At 42.6% G+C, this 24,201-nt stretch overlaps 1 protein-coding gene across 1 annotated transcript in view; it reads right to left on the reverse strand.

Moving 5' to 3' along the window:
• The window catches only part of ATP5IF1 (ATP synthase inhibitory factor subunit 1), a 114,720-nt gene that overhangs the window by 69,362 nt on the left and 21,157 nt on the right, over window positions 1-24,201 (reverse strand). Inside the window, exon 2 of the mRNA XM_044060078.1 lies at window positions 12,388-12,500. Coding sequence (XP_043916013.1) covers window positions 12,388-12,500 — 113 coding nt within the window. The remainder of the gene's footprint in view (window positions 1-12,387; window positions 12,501-24,201) is intronic.

The following is a 24,201-nucleotide window of genomic DNA, read 5'->3' on the forward strand; positions in this document are numbered from 1 at the left end:
ATTAGCCCAGCCATGTTGTACGGTATTCACCTCCCCTTTAGTAGTTCCCTAGACCCTTGTACTAGCAGCTAGTACCCTTGGCCCCTATCTAGTAGTGCTGTTGGGAGTGATCCCCGGTTTGAACTTTGTTACCCATCCACTCATCAAGGTCCCTCTTGAAGAGTGATAGTGAGGGGCTCTGTCTTATGTAGATCGGGACCCTGTTTCATAGTAAGGGAAGTCTCTGAGAAGGGAATCTATCCCTCCAGCATGTTCTATTCATTGTTGTGTTGAGGTTTATATCCCTAGAGCGTGTAGCTCGAGTAGATTTGGTTTTGGTAAGATTGAGCATGTTCAACAATTCTGGGTTGGACATGGCTCTGTACGTTAGACAGAGATCGCCTCTGAGAAGACGGTATGCAACAGAGAACAGTTTTAGCTTTTTCAATCAGAGTCATTTGCATATATCCCATGTGCCTCTGTTACAGGAGGTTTGGGAGGTCACCCATTGGAAGTTCTAGCTTGGCTGGAGTTTTAGTTTTTTTCTGATTGCAAAATATCCCAAATAAATTAAAACAGTCACCCTAATGATAATGGACATCAACTGGGTATAACAACCCTGTGTTTCTTATGCTTAGTCAAACACTTTGCTTATGCTATACTGACAAGGTCATAAGGCCGAAATATGCATATCCATAGCTAGTGGGGTTTGGCTTTATTGGCCTGAAATTGTCCATTAAAACGACTTCAAATGTAGAAGTCATGGGCAATCAGAATCGCCATATAGCTGAAACACATGATGTCCATAAGGGTCATTTGCATATATCCCATGTGCCTCTGTTACAGGAGGTCACGGATTGGAAGTTCTAGCTTAGCTGCAGTATTTAGTTTTTTCTGATGGTTTTAAAACAAACATTCACGGTAAAAGACTCCAACCCAGGAACCAGGTGAACCTCCAGACTTCAGCCTTGAGAGAGACACCCAATATAGGAGGCACAGCCGAAGACTCCAACCTGACTTTTTTGGCCTTCTTGAAAAGACGAAGTGCCCCCCACAGCATCTTTCGCTAAAAGTTTTAGACGCAGGTTTTAGAGATAAATAGCAAGACAAGAAAAATGACCTTTGTATCTGCCCAGAGGGAACTCCATCCCAAATGGCAGCAACCTGAACAGGGACAGGTCCCGGTTCTGAAGCAGAGGAACTTCCTGGATGGTTTGACAGTCTTATGGCTGCAAGTGTCCTGAACACTAAAACATGTCCAGTCTTCTCTCATAAGGGTAGGGAGAATAAACTGGTGCAAGTGTGAGAAAATATCATTTTGGGATTAGGTTTTCAAGCCTCATAGATCCACTTGGGGCATTGGGTCTAATCTTTCTGGGCACAAAAAAATATGGAAATGCTTTTGTCTCTGCTGGTCTGCTAGGACCTCCTGGATGACATTTGTGAGCAACTGTTAAGTCATCTACACTGACAGGGTGGCACATATGACAAGTAATATTTTTGCCTGAACACAGCTGTGATGAAGTCACTTTAACAATCTCTCAACCATTTCTCCTTCCAAACCTTGTGCCACTATAAGATCCGCTGGAGTGGGAGCCATGAGCAGTGCAATTTTCATTTACAGGGACAGTGACTGCCTTACTATAACCCTCAGCCACTGGATCAACACCATTACTGGAAACTGCATCTAAAAAATGGTTCTCTAGTTCTTCTGTGCCAAGGAAAAGGACAGTGGGGAAAATTAAATGTCTCATGACCAAAAAGGATTGTACCCATTGCTTCATGCCTTGCTGTTTGGGCCTCAAATTAGCCAATATCTGCAAGAATCCCTTTAAAGGCTGCATCCATAAGTGTAGCACTGGTGTCCTCAATGTAAGAGAACAGGCACAGCCAAGACTACCACAGCATAACTGTCACTGCTCTTGTAGCTCTTTCTGCAGCCTGAAATGTAACCTGAACTAAGCTACTTACAACCAAAGCCTGACATAAGGGTCCCTGTTTCACGAGTCTCAACAGGGAGTCCCTCAGCAGTATAAAACATTTCATCAGCTCCTTGCTCTGGTTTCAAGGCTACCTATCCAACTGCCAACAAGCAGGTTTAAGTGTCATAATTCCCTCTCCCCCCTTCTCCCAGTAACAGGTGTACCACAGGGATCCATTCTGGGACCCCTACTATTTAATATCTTTACAAACACCCTTCCATACCGTCACCCTGCAAGCTACAACAGTCAAATACACAGATGATACTACACTGATCTGCTCATCCCCCACACTCCAAACACTCCAGACTAAAACCCAAGAAGCCTTCTCCAATAACAACTGGTTAAAAAACTTACAACTAATACTTAATCCCAAAAAGACTCGACTTTTGCTTTTTCACCAACCAAAACTATTGATTCTTCTGCTCTTTTCTCTCTCAGTTCTGCCAATAACACCCAAATCTCCCCAATAACACCCAAATCCCCCCAGTATCACAAGCTAAACTTCTTGGTGCAATACTTTACCAAAACCTAGTCTGGCAAACATATAGCACAAACCATATCCAAAGTCCATAAAAAACTTGGAACCCTACACCGCTGCAAAAACTATCAACCAAATGCACCAAATTTACTACATCCAGAACTCATCTCTCTACATTGCTCTATGCATCCCCTGTATTAACAAACCTTGAGAGACCTACGTAAATTGTCCATGCGCTACAATAAAATAGCTAGATTCGCAACCAACTCTAATTTCAGCTCCCACCACAGTCACTCACTAAAACTAGGTTGGCTACAATTCCCCAACTAACTAAACTATAACAAACTCACCATGGCTCATTACTTGCTGTACCACCCAAACAAGATTCCCAATCTCTCAGGCTTACTCAACTTTCACAATTCCACAAGATCCACAAACAAAGCCTTTCTTGAAGTAGCTAAGTGTAGACAGTGTTGGAGAACCCCCCTACTCCTATACAGTTGCTAAAATCTGGAATTCTCTTCCACCAGATATCAGATTGCAAAACAGCAGTCCCACCTTTACAACCCAATTAAAAGCCCACCTCAATCTCATTTGGCAAAGTACGTGTACTGACCCATGGCTAGCCCTACCACCATCATTCACATAAATTTTCTTTGGGCACTACTCAAAAGGCCACACACATTAAAATCTTCCATAACAAACTAGATATTTAAATGAATGTATACAACTGTATATAGCATTACTGTGCATTCTTCGTCAAATGCATTATATTTTCTGCTTTACTATTGTACACTTCTGTAACTTAACATACTATGCCACAATATACTGTTTGCTGTGTTTGCTCTATTAATTTGTACAGATCTCTGGCTTTTGTATTTTTTATCATGTATGTGGAGCTGTTGTATTTTTGTGTTTTGTATTTTTATGATGGTCATGTATGTGAAGCCTTTCTCCCCGGGTCTCTGCTGAAAATGGGCACCTGACTACCCAGTCAGATCAACCCAGTAAATTAAATATTTACTTATTTAACATTTACTGGGAAAGTCCGACTTGGAACGAGCCAATTACCAGCAGAGGCCCAGATAGAAATGCTCCAGTTGCACGTCTTTGTAACGTGGGAGGAAATGGGAGCACCCAGAGGAAACTCACATGAAATGCAGACAGGACATGCAGATTCTGTACAGAAGGCACCCCAGCCAAGAATCGAACTGGAGAACCTCTTGCTGTGAGGCGACAACGCAACCGCTGCACCACTGTGCAGTCCATAAATAAATATAAAATAAAAAGATCCAAGATATCCTTACAAAAATACAGCAATTGTATAAACGTAAACTGTCATACTAAGGCATAATGTCAAGAACAAAAAACCTCAGCTTTGGCCGGCTAAGAACTTGCTCTATTCAACTGGACGTATAAGAGAATTTAAGTACCTTTATCTGCACTTTTTTTTTCAAAAAATACAGTATTTAAATTGATTTTAACTGTGTTGCAGGAATATTAACTGAACTGGAAGTTTTAACTCTGCTCTTCAGTTAGTCTCACCCACACTCCCCGTTTTTGTTTTGGTGCTAATCTTAGTGGCCTTGAAACTGCCCGTCTCTCTTGTAAATTTGTGTTTGGATACTCCTTCTGGGCCCATCTCATTTGCTCACTCAACTGAGTGCAGTGAGATCATATTCTGATTTCAGGCACTCCTACTGTGTACAAAGAGAGCATCTGGGAAACAGAAAAAAAGAATTTAAGCTAGTTTCCTACCTTTCCTGTTAAGTGGTACAGACTTGAGCCCCCAAGCCCTTCTGTGTTGGAGGGAAGCCTTCTAGCTTAGTTTTTTTTCTCTTATAACTAGCCAGTTTTCTAGTTTCAGCACTCAAATCTGTTTCTTTGATCTCAGCACTTGTTCAGAAAAAAAAAAAAAAAAAATTTAATCTGCTTTTACTGTACTTGTGTTTCTACCTACTTTATTTTACTTTTGCATCATCTTAAAAGTACTCAATTGTATTTATTACTGCTTGGTGTAACTCATTCTAAGCCTTTTGGTTTAAACACTTGGGCTTCGGACCAGTTGTTATGAACTGAGAGGGTTCGTGGTCTGCACTGTAATGGCAGAACAGGTAGCTTACATCCTTCTAGGTTGGGAACTGCTGATTGAGGGCTCAGTGTCTGTTACTTATTAATTCTGGTTTAAGCACTTGGGCTTTCAGGCCAGTTATTTTACATTAAGAGGGTTCGTGGTCTGCACTCTTGTGGGAAGAGAGGCTTGACTTCACCCTTCTGAGCTGGGAATTTCTGGTTAAAGGCTTATAGGTGCATGCATATCTGAACTGCTTCTTAATGAAGTTGGTGCGCCTTGTTTGCCGTGGCATAGACTGGATTCGGGCCTGCTAGATTTAGCTTTGTTTGTGTAACTTGAGCACTAATCCAGGCATTCTCTAAAGTATTCAATTGTATTTATTACTGTTTGGTAGTAACTTGATTGAAGTGTAGCTATCATTCCAAGTCTTTTGGATTAAGCACTTGGGCTTCAGACCAGTTGTTTTACATTAGGAAGGTTTGTGGCATGCACTGTGGTGGCAGGACAGGTAGCTTTCATCCTTCTAAGTTGGGAACTGCTGACAGAGCCCAGTGTCTGTAATTCTTAAAGTGTATTAGTTCTGGTTTAAGCACTTGGGCTTCAGGCCAGTTATTTTACATTAAGAAGGTTCGTGGTCTGCACTCTTGTGGGAGAAGAGGCTGGACTCTGCCCTTCTGAGCTGGGAATTTCTGGTTAAAGGTTTATAGTGCCTGAATATTTGAACTGTATCTTACTGAAATTGGTACACCTTGTTTGCTGTAGCATAGACTAGATCCAGGCCTGCTGAATCTAGCTTTGTTTATATGCTTGTTGCTTGTTTGCTTGTTATTTCCCTGGAACGCTAATTGCATCTAATACGCGGCTTCTCAGTGCTTCTGTGGATCAATAGTGATATCTGCATTGCTTACTGTACTTATTGCCTTGTTTCACTTGAAAGAAAGTTACTGTTTGTCGTTTTTGCATTTAAGTTACCTGTAACACATTGCACTTAAGTTACCTGGCACTTGCTCACTAAAGCAATTATAGAAAAAGTCAGCACTAAAAATTAAAAGCACTACACCCTCACTCCCCACTGGCCCTTTTTTTCCAATTAAGGAATTCCCAATATTATTCTAGCATGTCCAAAGGTCAGTTGTCAATCTCCTCTCCGGTCCAGCTGGTGAATCTGGGAATCTTGAGGCAATGTTACAACTGCCTCATGTACACAGACAATCCTCTCCTCCTCCTAACAAATTCCAACACATGTGAGAGATGCAACCATATAGCCAAACTGGAGGCCAAGCTCTCTCAACTCAGTACTGGCATAACCAATCAGGAGGAGAAGGAAACCACACTCACTACAATTCCAGTCTCACATAGACCTACCACGACAGCAAACCAAACACAATCACACAAAAACATACTCGGAGGCTCTAAATAAAGATCTGCCTAAGCAGCAGAGACCTCCAAAGAAGACACCCAAGCAACCGCTACCCCAAAACAAAACACGTGCAACACATATCACAAAGCCAGTGTGCCGAACAGTCACAGCCCTTAAGACTAAACAACACACCCGATACACTTTTAATAGGTGACTATAGTCAGGCACACTGACGTCCCGCTCACCAGGCTGAACAAGGAGGGGGTCACTGTGAGCAGCCTGTCTGGTGCTAGGATCCGCCACAACACAAGCACTCCGGTCACTCCAAGGCAAGTACAAATATGACTCAGTCATTGTCCATGCTGGTGTGAATGACCTTGAGACGTACCTCCCTGGACTACATGAAGAGACAAAGGAGCTCTCTGAGCATGTAGCCCAGGCCGGTATGACCCTGACCTTGAGTAGCATCTTACCCTCACCAAGAATGATGCCACAATATGAAGACAAGATGATCAATTTCAACAATTGGCTTAGGTACTGGTGTCATTCAAAGGGGATCCAATGCCTGTCAGCTTGGGATGATATGCTAGACAAGCCACGATGCTTCACTAGGGACGGCTTGCACCTGTCACCCCTGGGCTTTCGGATATTGGCAAAGGCTCTTGCTACCCCCATAGTGCCTTTTTAGGTAAGGCTCAAAAGACAAACCCACCTCCATAGGTATCACAAGGGATAAGAAACTAAGAGTAATGCTACTCAACGCCAGAGGTCTAAACCTCAAGATGCACGCACTCGAAACTCCTTAGTATGGAGAACATAGATATCTGTGCAGTAACAGAAACCTGGTTCAGGGCTCCCGAGAGCACCTCAGCACTACCAGGTTATACCTCATACCATGCTTTTCGGCCCCAAAACTTGGACCGACCCACAAAAGGAAGGGGAGTATCAATATTCAAAGATACCCACACCTCCAAGTTGGTGGCAAAGCACGAAGCATCAGAGACTATCCATGTGCAACTAACAGTGGGTAAAACTGCCTTCCAGTTTATAGCCTGCTACAGACCACCCTCCCAAACCCAGGAACCCAACTCGGCCTTCCTGAGAACACTGGAAAATATGAAGGTCTCTCCAAACACCATTATATTGGGCGACTTCAACTACCCAAGCATAGACTGGGAGCATTACTCTAGCTCCAAACACCCTAGCCCAAAGGTTCCTAGAATTTATAAACTCAAATCCTATGGAACAACTTGTTACCACTCCCACAAGAGGGGAAAACATACTGGACCTGATCACCAACATGGGGACTCTATGCTCCAGACCAGAAGTGTATCCCTCACTGGTAAGATCAGACCATAAACTAATCTCACTGGATATTCACATCCCGACCCCACCCCCTGCCCAGAAAACCACAGTGAAAAACTTCTCTAAAGCAAATTTCACACTCTTCAAAACAGAGGTGGAATCCTTCAAAGCCCACGGGCCTGTGGAAAATATGGCCCAGACCGCAGAATCCTTTATAAACGCATTCTATGAACACCTTCAGGAATGCATGGATCATGCAATCCCTAATAAAACCAAGACCCAATCCTCCAAAGGCAGACGTCCTGTCTGGTGGACCCCAGCCATAACCAAACTATACAATAGAAGGAGGAAGCTACTAAATGACAGAGCAAAATCCCAAAAAGGGAAGGCATCACTGATCAGTATTAGCAAAAAACTATGGGCACTCATAAAATTGTCCAAGACCAGCTTCGAGAGAAAAATTGCACAGCACACTAAGGATAATCACAGGGCTTTCTTTAGTTATGTTAGGAACCTGGGTGGTAATTCCCAGATATGCTCAGAATTAGTCCAAAATGACAAAAAATACACTGAACCCCCCCCCTCCCCACCAAAAGGGCAAATATCTATCCCAGCAGAGTGCTGCCCCCGTGACATCTCAGATGCTCAGGTAAGAGCCGCTCTCTCCAAAGCAAAAAACACAGCATCAATGGGACCAGGCGGTGTCCCGGGCTGCGTACAACTCCAAGAAGAGCTAAACCCAAACATAAAACTACTGTTCAATCTCAGCCTTACTACAGGATATGTGCCCAAAAAGAGTGGCATACAGCAACAGTGGTCCCTCTCCATAAAGGTGGTGCCTCAACAGATCCTGGAAACTATCGCCCCATATGCCTGACTAGCTTGGTCTGCAAAGCTATGGAAAGGATCATCATGGACCTCATAAATAAAGATATTTGGGACCTACAGACACTGGATCCTACCCAGTTTGGCTTTGTTAAGGGCAGATCCTGCCTCTTAAACCTGGTTGATTTCTTTGAAACAGTCACCAAAATCATTGATGAGGGGAAGCTGGTCCACACAGCCTACCTGGACCTCGCAAAAGCCTTCGATACAATACCCCACTCGGGCATTCTAGATAAGCTCACCAACTTAAATATAAACCCCTATGTCACTAGATGGATTGCAAACTGGCTCAAGGACAGAACCCACATGGTTAGAATTGCTGGAGCCATGTCAGACTCCAAACCAGTTACAAGTGGTGTCCCACAAGGCTCAGTCCTGGGACCTCTCTTGTTCGGTATATATTTCTCAGAGGTACAGGCCAGCATGGAAGGACTGTGGCTGACCAAGTTCACAGACTACTGCAAACTAGGCGCCATAATACTCTCCAGCTGACACAAGCATCCTCCAAAAGGGCCTCACAGAAACAGACAACTGGTGCCAGAGCCATGGCCTCAAGCTAAATGCCAAAAAGTGTATAGTCATCCCCTTTGGCAAAAACAAAGTGCCCACAAATTACCACATAGGTGGTAATCCATTAAGTACAGAAGTAATTAGGGACCTGGGGACCCAAGTTGATAGCAATCTCTCATTTGACAACCACGTGGCCAAAGTGGTTAGAAAAACATTTTATATAGCCCACCTAATCATGAAGGGATTCACATCTAGATCAGGGGAGGTAATCGTGCCTCTTTACTCATCCCTCATCAGGCCCATAATGGAGTACAATGCCCCTTTTGGGATGTACCTTAACAGACACCTGCAGCAACTGGAAAGACCCCAAAAGTACCTCACCAAGAGGATCAAAGGGCTCAAACAGATGCCATATGCTGCCCGGTTAAAGAAACTCCAACTCTACTCAGTGACATACCGCCTGTTCAGAGGCGATCTGTGCCAGACGTGTAAAGCCATGTCCAACCCGGAGTTAATGGACATGCTGCACCTCAGAAAATCCAAATCCCATAGAGCTACGCGCTCGAGAGACTTGAACCTCAGCACTGAAATAAATAGGACATGCTGGAGGGACAGATTCATAACCCAGAGGCTCCCTTCACTCTGGAATAAAATCCCAGTCCAGGTTAGGCAGAGTCCCTCATTGACTCTCTTCAAGAGGAATCTTGATGAGTGGATGGGAGATCGTAGGTTTACCCTGGGTATCACTTCTGTGTCACTGTTAGAGGCACAGTATACTAACCTCAAAAAAGGGCATAGCAAAATAAATTTAAAATGGGTGGCTACAGCCAAACACATTCTGGCTAGGCTTATAAATGCCCTAGGGCAGATAGCCTGGTATGAACCTAAAAAAAAAAAAATATATAAATAAATAAATAAATAAAAATAAATAAATAATATCTGCTTCCCCAGCTTACCCAAAACCAGACTCCTTGCTAGGGGGTAGAGTGACTGATGAACAAAGTTCCTCCATGCTACCACAAAAAGTCAACTGAGTTATGGGGCTCAGCACTTACCGTATGAGCTACAGTGGGTCTGAAAATCCTATATGCCTTCCTTGGACATGGCGACAATTCCTGGTTTGGGCTGAGTTAAGTTTACTCATCAATATCAGAAAAGGAGGAACCACAAAATAAGATGCTCTGCACTTCTTGGAAGGTGCCCTGCAGTTCCTTCTACAGAGAGAGCACTCCTGAGAATGACAAATGCTTTTCTCTTAAAACTATGAACTGCTGGAACCCAGATGCAAAAAGAGAGAATATGGACCAATCATCATTCTCCTCTTCCATCACAAGAACTGCTGTAGTGATACTTTTAGGTTCTTTTTGATGGACTGCCAAGGGAAACTTCTGTATTTAAAGATACAGTCAGTCTTCAGACAGCAGACTGTCTTAATGCTTGAAGTCCCTGAAGAAGAAAACAAAAAAAGTGTAATGAACATGTAGAATCTTGTGCAGCAGCAGGGGCAATGCCTGAACTGAGCCCCTTAACACAGGGGCATGCAACACCAGAACAGCAGACACTGACCTTCCTAAAAAACAGGAAGAACCTGGGTTGCCTGTACTGGTCCAAACCAATGCCAGGAAAACAGGTTCTGGAGCCAATGCCAGAGAATATTATGTACAGTAAGAAAAAGCAAGTAGTAAGCCCTGTCACTATACTCTGTATCTTGCAGACTGCTAACAAGTGACCTGTGCTGGCATACAAGGCATCCTCAAACCCATTACTGATGGATTTACTATACATCAAGTCAAATGGTATCAGAAACACTGTCTAGGAATCTAAACTTCTTCTGTAACATCAACTAAATGGTTTGGAAGGACAGGTACATTTCACAGAGGATACCACTGCTGTGGAACAGCCTCCCCACCCACACACACCTCATCCCGTCCATATTCATGTGAAACTTAGATGTTACATCTATGGATGAAAGACAGAAAATGCACCCCATGACTCTTCCCTCTACTACTAATGGGCATAGGCAGCTCCTAAATGCTTTGTCCCATGCATGGGTTCTCTCTATTTATGGTATGGTTCCAGTTACTCTCTCAGGTGTAATGTACAATTATTGACCATGGGATGGGAAAGGCCTATCTATAACCAAATGTGATAGGGGCTTTTCAAGCACAAATAAAAGGGAAATTGGCTAGCCTTAAAATGTTCCACATGAGTAGGTAGCATAGCACTTATTTTAGGTTCATAGGAAAGAGGCCAACATAGGAGATTACAAGGAAACTAAGCCACTGCAAAGGAGCCTGGATTGGGTAAACCAACATTGTAACCCCCAGGAGCCAATATAGAAATGGTAGGCCAGGTAGGAGAAAGGAAGTCTGATGCCAGGGGCTCCAGCATCAGCTTATCAAACACTGCAGAAGCTGCTTTTGGGAAACCAGAATCCACAGAAGAGATGCATGAACATCAAGTGGCACTCCAGTACTTGAAATGCAGAATCTAAAAAGATTTATGCAGTCAATAATCCTGAAGCAAACTAGGCATTTGCATCAGCTCCACCTTCATGCCTTTCATTAATTCGAGAAAGAACAGCAAACGAAGCTGTCTACTGCTGTTTAAGCTCCTCATTGGTCCTTTTCAGTTCACCTTAATTAATGGCTAGTAGAGCAGACCCCAGTGTGAAAGGGGAATACAAGACCTTTCAAGCACAAATGCATCAGATAAAACTGGAGATGTTTGATACGACAAGACTCACCACAACAGCATAAAAGTAGTAGGTGGGGAATCTTCCAAGCACAGCTCCTCACACACGCTCCCAGAGAAGGTGGCAAGGTTTTAATTTTAACCAACTAAATGTAGTGTGCATTAATAGTCATCTGCTTGACAAAGACAGTTTTTTAAATGACTAAATTCACCGGGCAACTAAAGAGAGAGGAGCAAAGGAGAGTGGTGCTCCTTGTGCCTGCCTTTAGAAGAGCGAGAATAAAAGAAAGGCTGAGATCCGAGGGGCTCACAGAGGACATCTTTTACTAGGAGCTCTAAGAAACTGGTACAAAGCTGTGTTGTACATCTACTTTAAGCAGCCTCATTAAAATATATACAAAACAGTACAAGGTTTCATTTCATGTTAAGATCTAAGCAATGGCTAAAGAAAAGATCCAAAACTGAAAGAAAAAGGGAAAGGTGGGAATCTGTCTCAAGTCCAAGGGAAGGGACATGGACGCTTCAGCAAGAAGCTAAAGGGAGAGAACATCCTTGTACAAAACAACGAGAAGGTGCATTTACTTAGCAGTAAAATGTGTGATGTACAGCAAAAGGCTAAAAGTGGCAAATAAGGTTAAAAAAAATACTCATTACCTGACTGGAAAAGGGAACAATCTGCAAATATGAATCTAAAAGCATCGCCTATAAACATCAAAATGCAACAAAATGTATTTAGCATGGAGAAGAAACTGGAAACTGGAAAACAGAAGACTGCGACACAAGGTGCTACGGAAGGCAGATATGCAAAAGCAGCCTGTGAAACAAACTCAGAGTTCAGCAAGCCACACCAGCTCCTTAAGATTAATGAACAGTGAATTCTCCTTGGTCAGTTTCACTGTTAATGTGTCACACTCCCCCATAGTAAAACAATTATCTGCTGGGCTCAACAGATGGTTGAACTGATCTGAAATGCACTGTTTTAATCACATGTTGGGTCTCAAGATACATTTAGGGCAGCTGCTTAGGATACCTCCTCCAGCCAGTGTTTCTACCACAAAAAGTAAAATGTCTCAACTACGTCTTGACATGGCTTACATTACAAAGTTAAGTTTCAACAAACCTGAAGTATTTCTCCTCATATGCAGCTTCTCTTCGGCCAAAAGCACCACCTTCCTCGCGAATCGCTCCACCTCCACCACCACCTTTGCCTGCACCTTTACCCAGCTCACCCAGCTGCAAAGCAATAAACACATAAATACATATTTAAAAATACTAAAACAAAACCTGCAGATAGCTATGTCACCTGAAAGACTGCAGTACAAATAAAATCAAAATTTTTACTTGTTTTTAAAACACAAATGTCCTGTTTCTCCACAGCTCATTGACACTTCAGGGCTCCAGCCACACAAATACACATCATAAGTGACTATAAAAGCTAATCTGTGGCACCCTTAATACCTTTGGGAAGGTGGAAGAAAAAGCAATACCAAATCTATGGGACTTTCCCCATTACCATCCTCTAAAAAGATTTTTACTCCCATGCAATTAACAGAGGCAAGTATGCCTCACATTCTTTTTATGCACATATCCACAGGGCACCAATCCATCCAAGTGAAGGCAGTTGGCAAGACCAACAGACACATTGCTTCTGTCCCAGCCCCAGCATTCACCAGGGAAGAGGTAGAGGATTAAGTTAGTAAATATTCACACTTCACTCTAGAAAAAAAATCTGACTTCTGGCCACTCATTCCAATTCACCTATTTTGTGACCTTTCACTGTTATTGGTGGCACAATTGAAAACAAAACCCATAAACTAATAAGCCTGCCTACATTACTTAGTTTAAAGCTGAACATTTTACTACAGTGTTGCCACTTTTATGCCAATATGGTTCCCAACACATCAACTCTGTATATTCCAGGTAATTTTTATTTAAATTTGCACTTGTCGGTTTGTAAGTGTGATCCACCATCAAGATCACTTTTTCAGATGCAGTAAACCTGGACAGAATATCATGCCCAGTATATTTGCATTTCAGCTCAATTCAGATTACTTCATGAATATTTCTAATCAATTGCACCTTATCTCTCATGTAATTTTGCTGTTCAGTTATAAAACATATTTGAAGTTCAGTACAATCACATGTACAAGTACAGGCATATCTTAGTTTTTAAGGCACAAAAATTCCTTTTATTAAATATTTAGCAAATCAAGTACATATTACTTATGCACACCGTTTTCATAAGGTTAAATGGATGCAGCTTCTGTTCTCCTTTTTTCACTTGAGAGAGGGCAAGACAGAGAAACATATGTAGTTTCAATTATGAGTGCTAGATGTTTATTTCAGTCCCCAAATTTGTACACTAAAAATCCCCTTCCAACATCTGTTCCTAATCTTAATTCCAGAAACTGCAGTTCTCGCATAAACCCAAAGACCTTTCCACTTCAGGGCTTCCTTGATTTAGAGAAATTTCTTTGCCATCAAGATTTATATTTGAATATACACATGTACACATTTACAGATAAGCATGGGTGTGCGATGTATGTATGCAAGTAAATAAGATGTCGCCATCTTCTTGTCATTCAATTAAAGTTGGGTTACTAGAAAAAAAAACTCAAAATCTTCTCACTTCTATGTAATTTCTCAAAACCCTCATGTCCTCTTTAAAAAAACAGCCTGCCCAAAGGTTTCCAATCACCCAGTTCTGAAGGGTAACCATCAGAAATGTCAGGACCCACCACAGCTAGTCTCAAAACATGGAGACCAAATGGCCAATAAAATGGACATACATATACAAAGCCATAGATAGCCATTTCCTGGAACATTGCCATACCTCGGAGAAAAGATTATCTTGGAGTTAGTATATACAAGTTTGGGGGTCTGTGGTGGTGCAGGGGTGCTTGCCCTTTGTAAAAGTTACTGTAATCGCCATATTCCAAATTTTATACCAAATTCTTAGTTTCTCCCCAATCACCACCCAGACCCCCACTGGTATCCCAATTTGAGGTTTGTTTTGCCAAAGTTTTTATTTCCTCTAACTGTATCTTTTGTATTACACTTTCCACCTCCTCAACAGTTACTTGTTTTAGGGCACCACCCACATGAAATCGCTCATCAGCTTTTATGCCCCGTAAGACAAAAGTACCAAATTTGCTCGACTGATGTACAAGAGAGAAAACTTTGTTTAAATTTGCCACACGAAACCATTAACATGCCATGTCAAAATGGTTATATGATGTATATAAATCTGTATGTCCTCCCTGTGGTCACATGGGTTTCCTCCGGGTGCTCCGGTTTCTTCCCACATCCCAAAGACATGCTGTAGGTGGATTGGACCCTCAAAATTGGCCCTAGGCATGAGTGCATGCCTTACGTGGAAGGTTGGGTGCCAGGCTGGCAACTTGACACCGTAAAAACTCTACTGCCAATCTTGAGCGGACAGGTGATCCGCTGTGGCGACCCTTAACTGGGAAAAGCCGAAAGAAGAAGATGAAGTGTTTCGCCCTACTCTGTTCAGTTGCAAAGGGGATAAAATATGAATCCTATTAAAAGTAGATACAACCACTCCCATCCTACAACCACTCCCATCCTGCAACCAATCCTTCCTGCTTCACGTCACTATCTAAAGTATGGTTAAAAAAAAAAAGGATAGTCATCATGCTGACACCAAGAAAAATATACCCATGCATTTGAACAGTTTGATGCAGAATATAAACAATACAACACTATGTACATCAAAACAAAAAGTACAGTTTTGTACCTACCATAAATGTAGATGTTCGAAGATCCACATTGCTGCAGTCCTTACACTTGGGTCCGCTGTGTCAAGGCATTTGACTGACATCAGGACGTCAGGGTACAAATGCGCATGACAGCTTCCATATCCTCAGTCTTTTCTTGCCCCAGATGTCGAAGAGACCATAAAGGTCAAAACCAAAAAACAAAGACAGCAAACAAACAACCAACCACCCCTGTGTATACAATATACACAATATACATATATACACACACAACCACCAACCCACACAACCAACCTAACCTAACAGAGGAGGGAGGGAGGAGGGTATTGACTGCAGCTACATTATGGTAGCTACAAAACATTACTATAGCTACAAAACTCTTGCCAGTCCTTCATCTTGAGTAGATGCCCAAAGCAGACAACACAAAATTGAGATCCCAAGCAGGAGCAGGAGCTTTTTATGGGGGGTCTTATCTTCTTTTTCCTCTAAGAAAATTGCTTGACAAAGGATGAGAAAACAATGGTGTCACACAATCATAGTGAGCGAAATTTGCATGAACCGATTAATAGAAGAAGAAAAAGACAAACCTTTGTCCAGTAACTCAGTATATTGAAGAGCCACACTCAAATTAGGCCCAAGAAACAATCAAATCTTGCTGCACTCAAAAAAAAAAAAATCTCCATTTATCTATCACCTTCCTCTTTCCTTGCTAGGCCCTTCTAGCTAAAATAACAAAACTTGTGCAGAGAGTGAAGCTTACGTTGAAGCAAATGGCTGTCCTCCTGTGACAACAGGTGTGGAATCAAAGGCCAAGGCAAGGCTACATTGCTGGGCTTCAGTAATGGGTATGGGTGTCAGTGCTGTCGAGGCCAATCTGAATTAAAATCATCTCCTTGTTGGCTCTGTCTGACCTACCTTTGAAGTACCTTTGGGAGGCAGAGGTGGAAAGGCATACACATACACATGAAGATTGCTCAAGAAAGAGCATCCACTCTCAAGTGGGAAGCTGTGGGATTGGGCCTTTGAAACTTTGTGGAGAAGTTTTTGTGGAGAGGTCAACAGATCTATGTCTGGAGTTCCCCATGACACTGTCAATTTCTGAGAAACATGAGGGAGGGATCCACATGACAGTTGTGTTGTCTGTTAGAATCAACACCTGCCCTGGAAAAGTAACTCCTTGAAAAGCTATTATGCAAACTGGATGACTAACTAATCTCCTTCCAGTAGATGATGTGTAGTAGTCTGGCAGGCCACTTGTCTTGTATCCACTTTCCATTTAGATTTCCTCCCAAGATGATAGCTGAGTCATCTGTCGTTAAAATCTGACTGCGCCTCTGTCACAGAGAGTGAGAGTCCCCTTGGACATGACACATGAGCACACCTAAAAAATTCCTTTTGAGGTATTATTATTATTTGAATGACCCAGTCCAGTGTCCAGTGTGCTGTGTCCATACATTTTTGAGATACTTGAGGCTTCCTTGCATGTAGTTTGGCGGCAGTTTGGCAAGCACCAGAATAGCTGCCAAAGATGCTTTGAACCCTAAGGCTTCTGTCCAGCCAGTCAGATGAGATGAGATAGATGATGTAGTTGATGGAAGTAAAGCTTTTGTCTGGGTAAAAAAGGCCATCTGGGATGCTGTATTCTGTACTCCCAGGAAGTCCCAGCTCGAAAACGCAGATACTTCCTGCAACAGTCTAGGAACATGAAGTAAAGTCTTGAGATCCAAAGTTACCAAATCATGATCATTTACCTTGCCCAGCTAAAAGTAAAGTAAACGTCAACGAACATTTTTTGAATGTGTCAGATGAAGTGTTTGAGGGTGATCGTAAATAAATCCAAAACGTGTTCTCTCCGTGTTCCCCTTCTTTGTTAGGGAATAAAACTGAGAATAAAATCCTAGGCCCACTTCTGTATTTGTAGTAACAGAGAAAACATCATATAAACCGCCTACTAAAGGAAAATTAAACGTTAGAGCCATTGCCCGTTTAGACAGCAATGTCTGCAAAAGCAGATTCTCTATTCCACTAGTTTTCTAGTGCTCATTTCAACATATAGTTTGTTTTCCCCTTCCATTTACCCCTCCAAAAGCTTGGTTCCCATCAAAATGACTACAGGCACAAAAATATTTTCACTTCACCCTTCATTTAAACTTAAATTTCTTTTCATATTACCCATTTGAAATTCCAAAATTTAACTCTTAAGATTATAATTCAAATAGCTTGCACCTCTGTTTTTTTTTTTTAAACCTTGTTTTGACCTTTTTTGGTACTGCTCCTTCTAAATGCTGATGGCACCATCACAGGGTTCACCCATTATGTAAAAGGGCCCATCTCTATACCAGAAGAATGCAAAGTTCCTGTAACCACGGATGCACAGGTAAAACCTCACTCTCCAAAGCCAAGAACACAGCATCCACGGGACTTGACAACATCCCAGGCCACCTTCTACACGAACTACAGAATGAACTGGCACCCCACCCAAGAACCATGTTCAGTCATAGCCTCACCTTAGGCCTTGTGCCCACTGAATGGCACACCGCGACTGTTATCCCACTTCACAAAAGGGGGAGCCATGAAAGACTCCGGGAACTACCGCCCCATTAGTCTGACAAGCCTGGTCTGCAAGGCCATGGAACTCATAAACAAAGACAATGGAGATCTCCAAACTCTGGACCCCACACAGTTCTGGTTTGTAAAAGGCAGACCATGTCTCCTAAACCTGATGGACTTCATTGAAGCAGTCACCAAAGCCATAGATGAGGGTAAGGTAGTTCACACAGCCTATCTAGATCTCGCCAAGGCGTTCAACACCATTTCCCACTCTGGAATTATAGATAAATTCACTAAGCTAGGTATAAACCCCCATGTCACAAGATAAGTCACCAACTGGCTTACGGACAGAACCCACACTGTGAAAGTAGCAGACTCCAAATCAAACTTCAGACCAATGACAAGTGGAGTACCACAGGATTCAGTCCTGGGTCCTCTCCTGTTTGGCATTTACTTCTCTGAAGTACAGGCTAACACAGAAAGTACAGGCTAACACAGAAAGTCTTTGGCTAACTAAGTTCGCAGATGACTGCAAACTGGGAGGCATAAATCGAAACTCCTAATGATGTGGACATCATGAAAAAGGGCCTCACTGAGACAGATGCCTGGTGTCACAGCCATGGCCTCAAGCTCAATGCCAAAAAGTGCATGGCCAGCCCCTTTGGAAAAAAAACTCTGTACCCATGAACTACCACATAGGCGGCAGTCTTGCTTAACACCGAAAGTGTGATAAGACACCTTGGGACACAGGTGGACAGTAGTCTCTCCTTTGATAATCACATTGCCACAGTGGTCAGGAAATCCTTCTAAGTGGCACACACAGTCCGGGGTTCAAACCCAGTTTTGTGTTTCAGTGCAATTACTGTGAAGACAACAAATGACAGAGTCATGCTATCATAATCTGCACGTTACTACAACTTAATGAACTGCTACCCATTTTTGCAAGTCAAAGGCTTGCAGGTAGGGACACACTGCACATATCCATATAGCCCAATTCTATGCTGCCTACTACTCGGTTATTTGCCACTGTTGCATAACAGACATTCCTTAATCCCATGCCTCGATTGGACTGTACAGGGTAGCCTTACCCTGGCTCTGCCGTAATGACAGGGCTGACTGTTGCCACAGTTACAAATGCAGCTTGCTGTCCTCCAAAGTGTCCACACTCACCTGCAAGTGTACTGCAGCCTGTAGCATACACAACTGTACGTAAAGGCAGCTGCTACAGACCTAAAATACCTCCTAATCCCTAGAACAAGGGATCCGGACACAGCCATATATAATTTGGGGGGGTGGGCAAAGGCCCACAGATGGGGCAAACAGTTACACATGTCCTTTCCAAAGACAGTAAGTTGACAGAACAGTTACTGCAGACGGGTATGAAGTCAGACACTCAAATGCGACTCTTTCCTTACTAACCTCAACCCACAATGTTTGCCAGTGAACTCCCAGATGACCACAATGTCATGGGACACTGACCACACATGAGGTGAAACTGTGGACATACTGCAGAAATCTCTGCAGCTGACAGTTATGGCAGCTACCCTCTGTGAAGGTGCAGTCTCCAAACCTCAATAATGTCCATCTTTACAACTAAGAAAAGGGGCCCAGGTCTACATGAAGTACTTCTATATTGTACTGTGGTGGCCTTTCATTGGCCAAAGATAGGGCAGTTCAGCTGTTTTGATTGCAATTAGCTATTCTTAGCCACAGACTGGTGCAGAGGCAATTACCTGCTAATGAGCAAGGCAAGCAGATGGTTATGGGGAACATGTCTGTATGAGACGTAACTCACAAAGAGTGCATTTATTTATTTATTTATTTTACATTTGTTGACCGGGAGAGTCCGACTGGATACATGTCCATTTTCAGCGGAGGCCCGGGGAGAAAAGCTCCAGGTACATAACAGACATATGAACATTGTTAATGCAAAAAAGGAAGATAGTCGAGTTCTAAATACAATATAAAGATACATCACATCTTGGGGAAAAAAATAACAGCAGCATATAAAAAAAAACATAGGTCAGTTACAAAGGCGAGGCGCCTTGTTAAAAAGGCGGATAAGGTTAGTGAGGTAAGAGAAGGGTAAATGATAGTGGTTAATCAGGTTTGGAACAGGGACATTGCCAGAGAGTATTGAGATGGGGTTTAAGCTTTTTTTTGAATTGTAGGAGTGAAGGTTCTGAGGTGAGCATGGTCGGTAGGGTGTTCCACATTTTACCTACAATGTTTGAGAAGAGAGAATCCCCAGCAGAATTATTGGCTTAGTTTTTCAGAGCTGGTGTTTTCTCTGGGTGATACAGTATCTGGTGAGCCGTTTTGAGTTGGTTGAAATTGAGTTGGCTGGAAAACTAACCACCCTAGTTGCTTCAAGTTAGTGCAGTGGTGCATTCTAAAGGTGGAATTTGTGGCAAATCTAGCTATGCGATTGTAACAAGAAGCAAGTTTAAGGGTTGTCTTGTTTAGGTTTGTAAAAAGGGGGGAGGCATACAAAAGAGTTGATAGTAGGTGTGTGCTGGCAATTGTAATTTTAGCGTGAGGAGTGAGAAAGTGTTTTACTTTAGAGAGAGCCAAGCTTTTTATTGACGGCTTTGATGGTTAGATTGAAATGGGTGTCAAATTTAAAGGAGTTATCAATGGTAACACCCAATAGCTTTGTGTGAGCTTCTGGTGATATAGTGATTCCATTGGAGGATGTAATAGAGAAGGTGCCAGGGTGCATCAGGGACATTTCAGGGGCACTTTTAAAATGTAAGAATGGTTTATGTAAGACACTGAGAGGAGGTGAATTACAGTACATTATTTGACGTTACAGGAGTGTACACATTTCCAAAAGACTACCTGAAGCAAAGTTCTAAGAGTATTGTACTCCACCAGGTATGTAATAGATTTCTCCATATAAACAGGATGCAGATGGGAGGATGGAGGTATGGGGAATAGAGATCACAACAGCCTGTCTTGGATCTATAGCAATGACATTGAAGCTCTGTTGTCTCACCTACAGGCATGCCTCTTAACTGTTCCTGATTTTCAATCACATCTTAGCTGTGTCCATGTCAATCCCTCCTACAACAGTTGGCTGTTGTAGGAAAGCTAGTGGATTACAGAATGCATAGTGACAATACGGGTGTACACTCCTGTAACGTCAAATAATGTACTGTAATTCACCTCCTCTCAGTGTCTTACATAAACCATTCTTACATTTTAAAAGTGCCCCTGAAATGTCCCTGATGCACCCTGGCTAAGTCCCTGCTTGTTGACATTTGTCCCGGTTTGGTTGACAGCTATGGCTAACATACCTGTCAACATCTTACAGCAAGAAATCAGGACAAAATAATTAATGGGGGAGAAAGGTCCAAACTCAAGAGACAGTGTTTAAATACTGCTCAAACAAAGTAAGAGCATGACTAGAATAACTGTGTACTGAAGGGAAGGATGTACAACTCAGACGTCTGTATTTTCTGACATCAACCCATCAATGATCGGCTAACCATTTGTCAGAAATCCATAGGTTTGTGCGAAGATGACCAAGACCATCAGGCAAGAATCTTCGACATTCTGCAAACATCTGTATAGTTGAGAAGGGATGCCTACAGGGAAAATATACTACAGCAGCTTTGCATTGTTTTCCGTCATCGAGGCACACTGGTGTTGCTCGACTGTCTCCATACAGTTGTTGTAACAGCACACTTGTCTGGCACTGGCCATATGATATTAGTGGGAGTTTGCCTGTAGGAGACACACCACTGTAGATTGCAGTGCTGGGTGTAGGAACATGCAGCATAATCCATCATGGCACACAGGGACATACCCCGGTATTGCCACTCTCTCTGTGGTATCCACACATGCCAGACTATGGGGTATGACATTTGAGGGGGCAGTGCATAGCGCAGGCCATTATAGGCATGCTCTATCTGTACATAGTGGATGTCCACATATTTGGTCCTGTAAGGTGGTCCCCTTTTGCGTCTTTCAGGAACCATGTATCGAAGACATGCCCCCTTCTCACATGTGGAGAATGACATAATACTGGATGGACTGAGACAGCACCATCCGATATTCTCCCCATGGACAACAGTATCAGTCATTGTGGCAGGCTGTACATACTACTACATGGGTGTCATGTCTATCTGCATTGGGGGGGGGGGGGTTGAGGTTTATGCACAAATACTTAAAATGCCAGCAATACACCCATTATCAGAGTAGCTACTGTACATGCGGATATATGCACATATCACCTTGTAGTGCTCCAACATTTGGTGGTGCTGACAATACTTCTCCCTCAAAGTCTGTGGTCCTGTACCAAAATGTGATACTGTGTTATACAGATTATATATACCCTATGAAAGTTAAGGAATGCCATATTGCCCTATATACAAATGTTGTGCTTAACCACATTACAATATCTGTTAACTACAGTTCCTAGACCCAGTAATCACGTGTGTATTTCAATGAACATCAACACGTTTGCACTTATAGTTACAAGTGGCTACACAGCCTGGTATACACGAGGCAATTACTCCAAGATGCCTGTTCACACAAAAGGGAGATGGTACATACCCTGAGACAGTGACACTAGTACTGCACATCATTCTCAAGACAGGTGTACTGGGTTTTATGTGCAGTTCTATCAGATATAGTGTCATACGGCAGACTGTACTGGTAACTTTAACTGGATATGGCTGGCTATAAAAGCCTGGACTTGTCTGTGCAGGTTGGTGTGAGGTTGTCTGTTGTGCATGGCTGCAGAGATTAAATGTGGGACTGGTAATGCAGTTGTGGAATCTCATCTGTACGAGTCTGTGTGGATTACCATACACTGTTCCACTTTAGCAGAACTCTGTACTTACAGGCAGCTGACTTTAGGACCCTGTAAACTCCTGACCGATGTATCCTCGCTATGCTCGGGCTCGCTCCGCTACCCACCCGCCCCCACTATATCCACATTTATTAGGTTCTCAATCCCATCTCTCTTAATCTCTGAACCAATCATAGCCCCCCTGCAGTTAATATATCTCCTCCCATATTTCCAGCTAATCACCAATCAACTAGCTGGCCCTCATAACCCCTCGCATATTAGCCATCCTTCTCTACTACTTGGGCAAAATAGTAAAGTCTATCATCCCACCTCTACTTCTTCTCCTACAGATTCCTTATCTCTCATCATGGTATGAAAACCAAACACTATTGGGTATTCACTTCCCAAATGGTCACACCTGCTTTCATCTAACTCCTCCCTTGAATCTGATCTCACCTTTAAACTGTACCACTACAACATCACGCTCCAAAAGTGTGTATCTCACTCAGCGCTACCTTAAAGTAACCACTACAAAATCTGGTCTGAAGATACTAAGTAAACTTCTACGACTCTTTGACCATCTGAAAGCAAGTATTACCAAAGATGGTGATATTCACCCCAACCCAGGCCCATCCATTGATTCAGACTCTGTCACCCCTATCTCAACTCATAGATCCTCTAGCTCCCTCCTCATCTTCCATCTTAATCTAAGAAGTATAAACAACAAGATACATAATCTACATGCTATGCTAGACACATGATGTCTGGGAGAAGAGTGGCCATCGGAAACATGGCTCAAACCATCCACTAAGGATGAAGAAATTCTTCCACCTGGATACAATATACTCAGGGTTGATCGGATAAAAAAAAAAGGTGGTGGAATAGCAGTAATGTTTAGAAATACCCTGAATATCATTATGAATCCTACACAACCCCCCAAGGTCTCTAATATGGAACTAATTGCCCTAAAAATATGCCTAAACAACCAAAAAAGAGTATCAATCTTATTGTAGTCTACATCCCACCAGGGAAAAACTTAGAAACTGTGGAGCAAACCCTAAGCTGGCTTACCTCAAACTACCCTCAAGAAACAATTGCGCTAGGGGACTTCAACCTTGACTGGTCACAGTACTCTGACCAGATGAATCCCCTGCCCATTAACCTATATGGCTTCTCCCAAAATATAAAATCTCCCACAAGAATAGGTAATTCTCAAAAACAAAGCATTATTGACTGGATTCTCACCAATAAAGACACATCTAACTATACCACGGGGACCCTCCCCAATGATCTTAGTGACCACCTTATCTCCTTAATCATAAAACAAACTGACGTGTACAAACCTTCCCATATATAAGCTAGTTAGAAACAAGAAGAAATTTGTTCTTGAACAATTTCTAGCAGAACTTAGTAACTGGTCCATGCTAAAAACACTCTCCATCGACGAGAGTGTTACATACTTTAATGACACATTCCTTAAAATATTGGACTCTCATGCACCTAACCGATCCATCAGAGCCAAAATCAGGATTGCACCTTGGCTAACTAAAGATACCAAATCTAAAATTAAGCTCAGAGACCAGGCCTGGGTAAAGTGGCGTACCACTAAAGAACCCCTAGATCGCATCAAATTTCAGCAGCTTAGAAACTCACAAAAGCAGATACTACCCGAGATAAAAAGAATTATTTCCGTCATCTCCAGGACAAACACCAAAATAATACAAAGAAATTTTGGGCAGGTTTTAATAACCTCCTTTATTCTGGGAAATCAACTACCCCTACCCCGGAAAAACTTATAGGTAAAGATCCTGAAGTAATAGCCAACTCCTTTAACTCTTTCTTCACT

The sequence above is a fragment of the Protopterus annectens genome, chromosome 1.part2, assembly GCF_019279795.1.
Source record: "Protopterus annectens isolate FY-2018-M chromosome 1.part2, PAN1.0, whole genome shotgun sequence".
Taxonomy (NCBI): Eukaryota; Metazoa; Chordata; order Ceratodontiformes; family Protopteridae; genus Protopterus; species Protopterus annectens.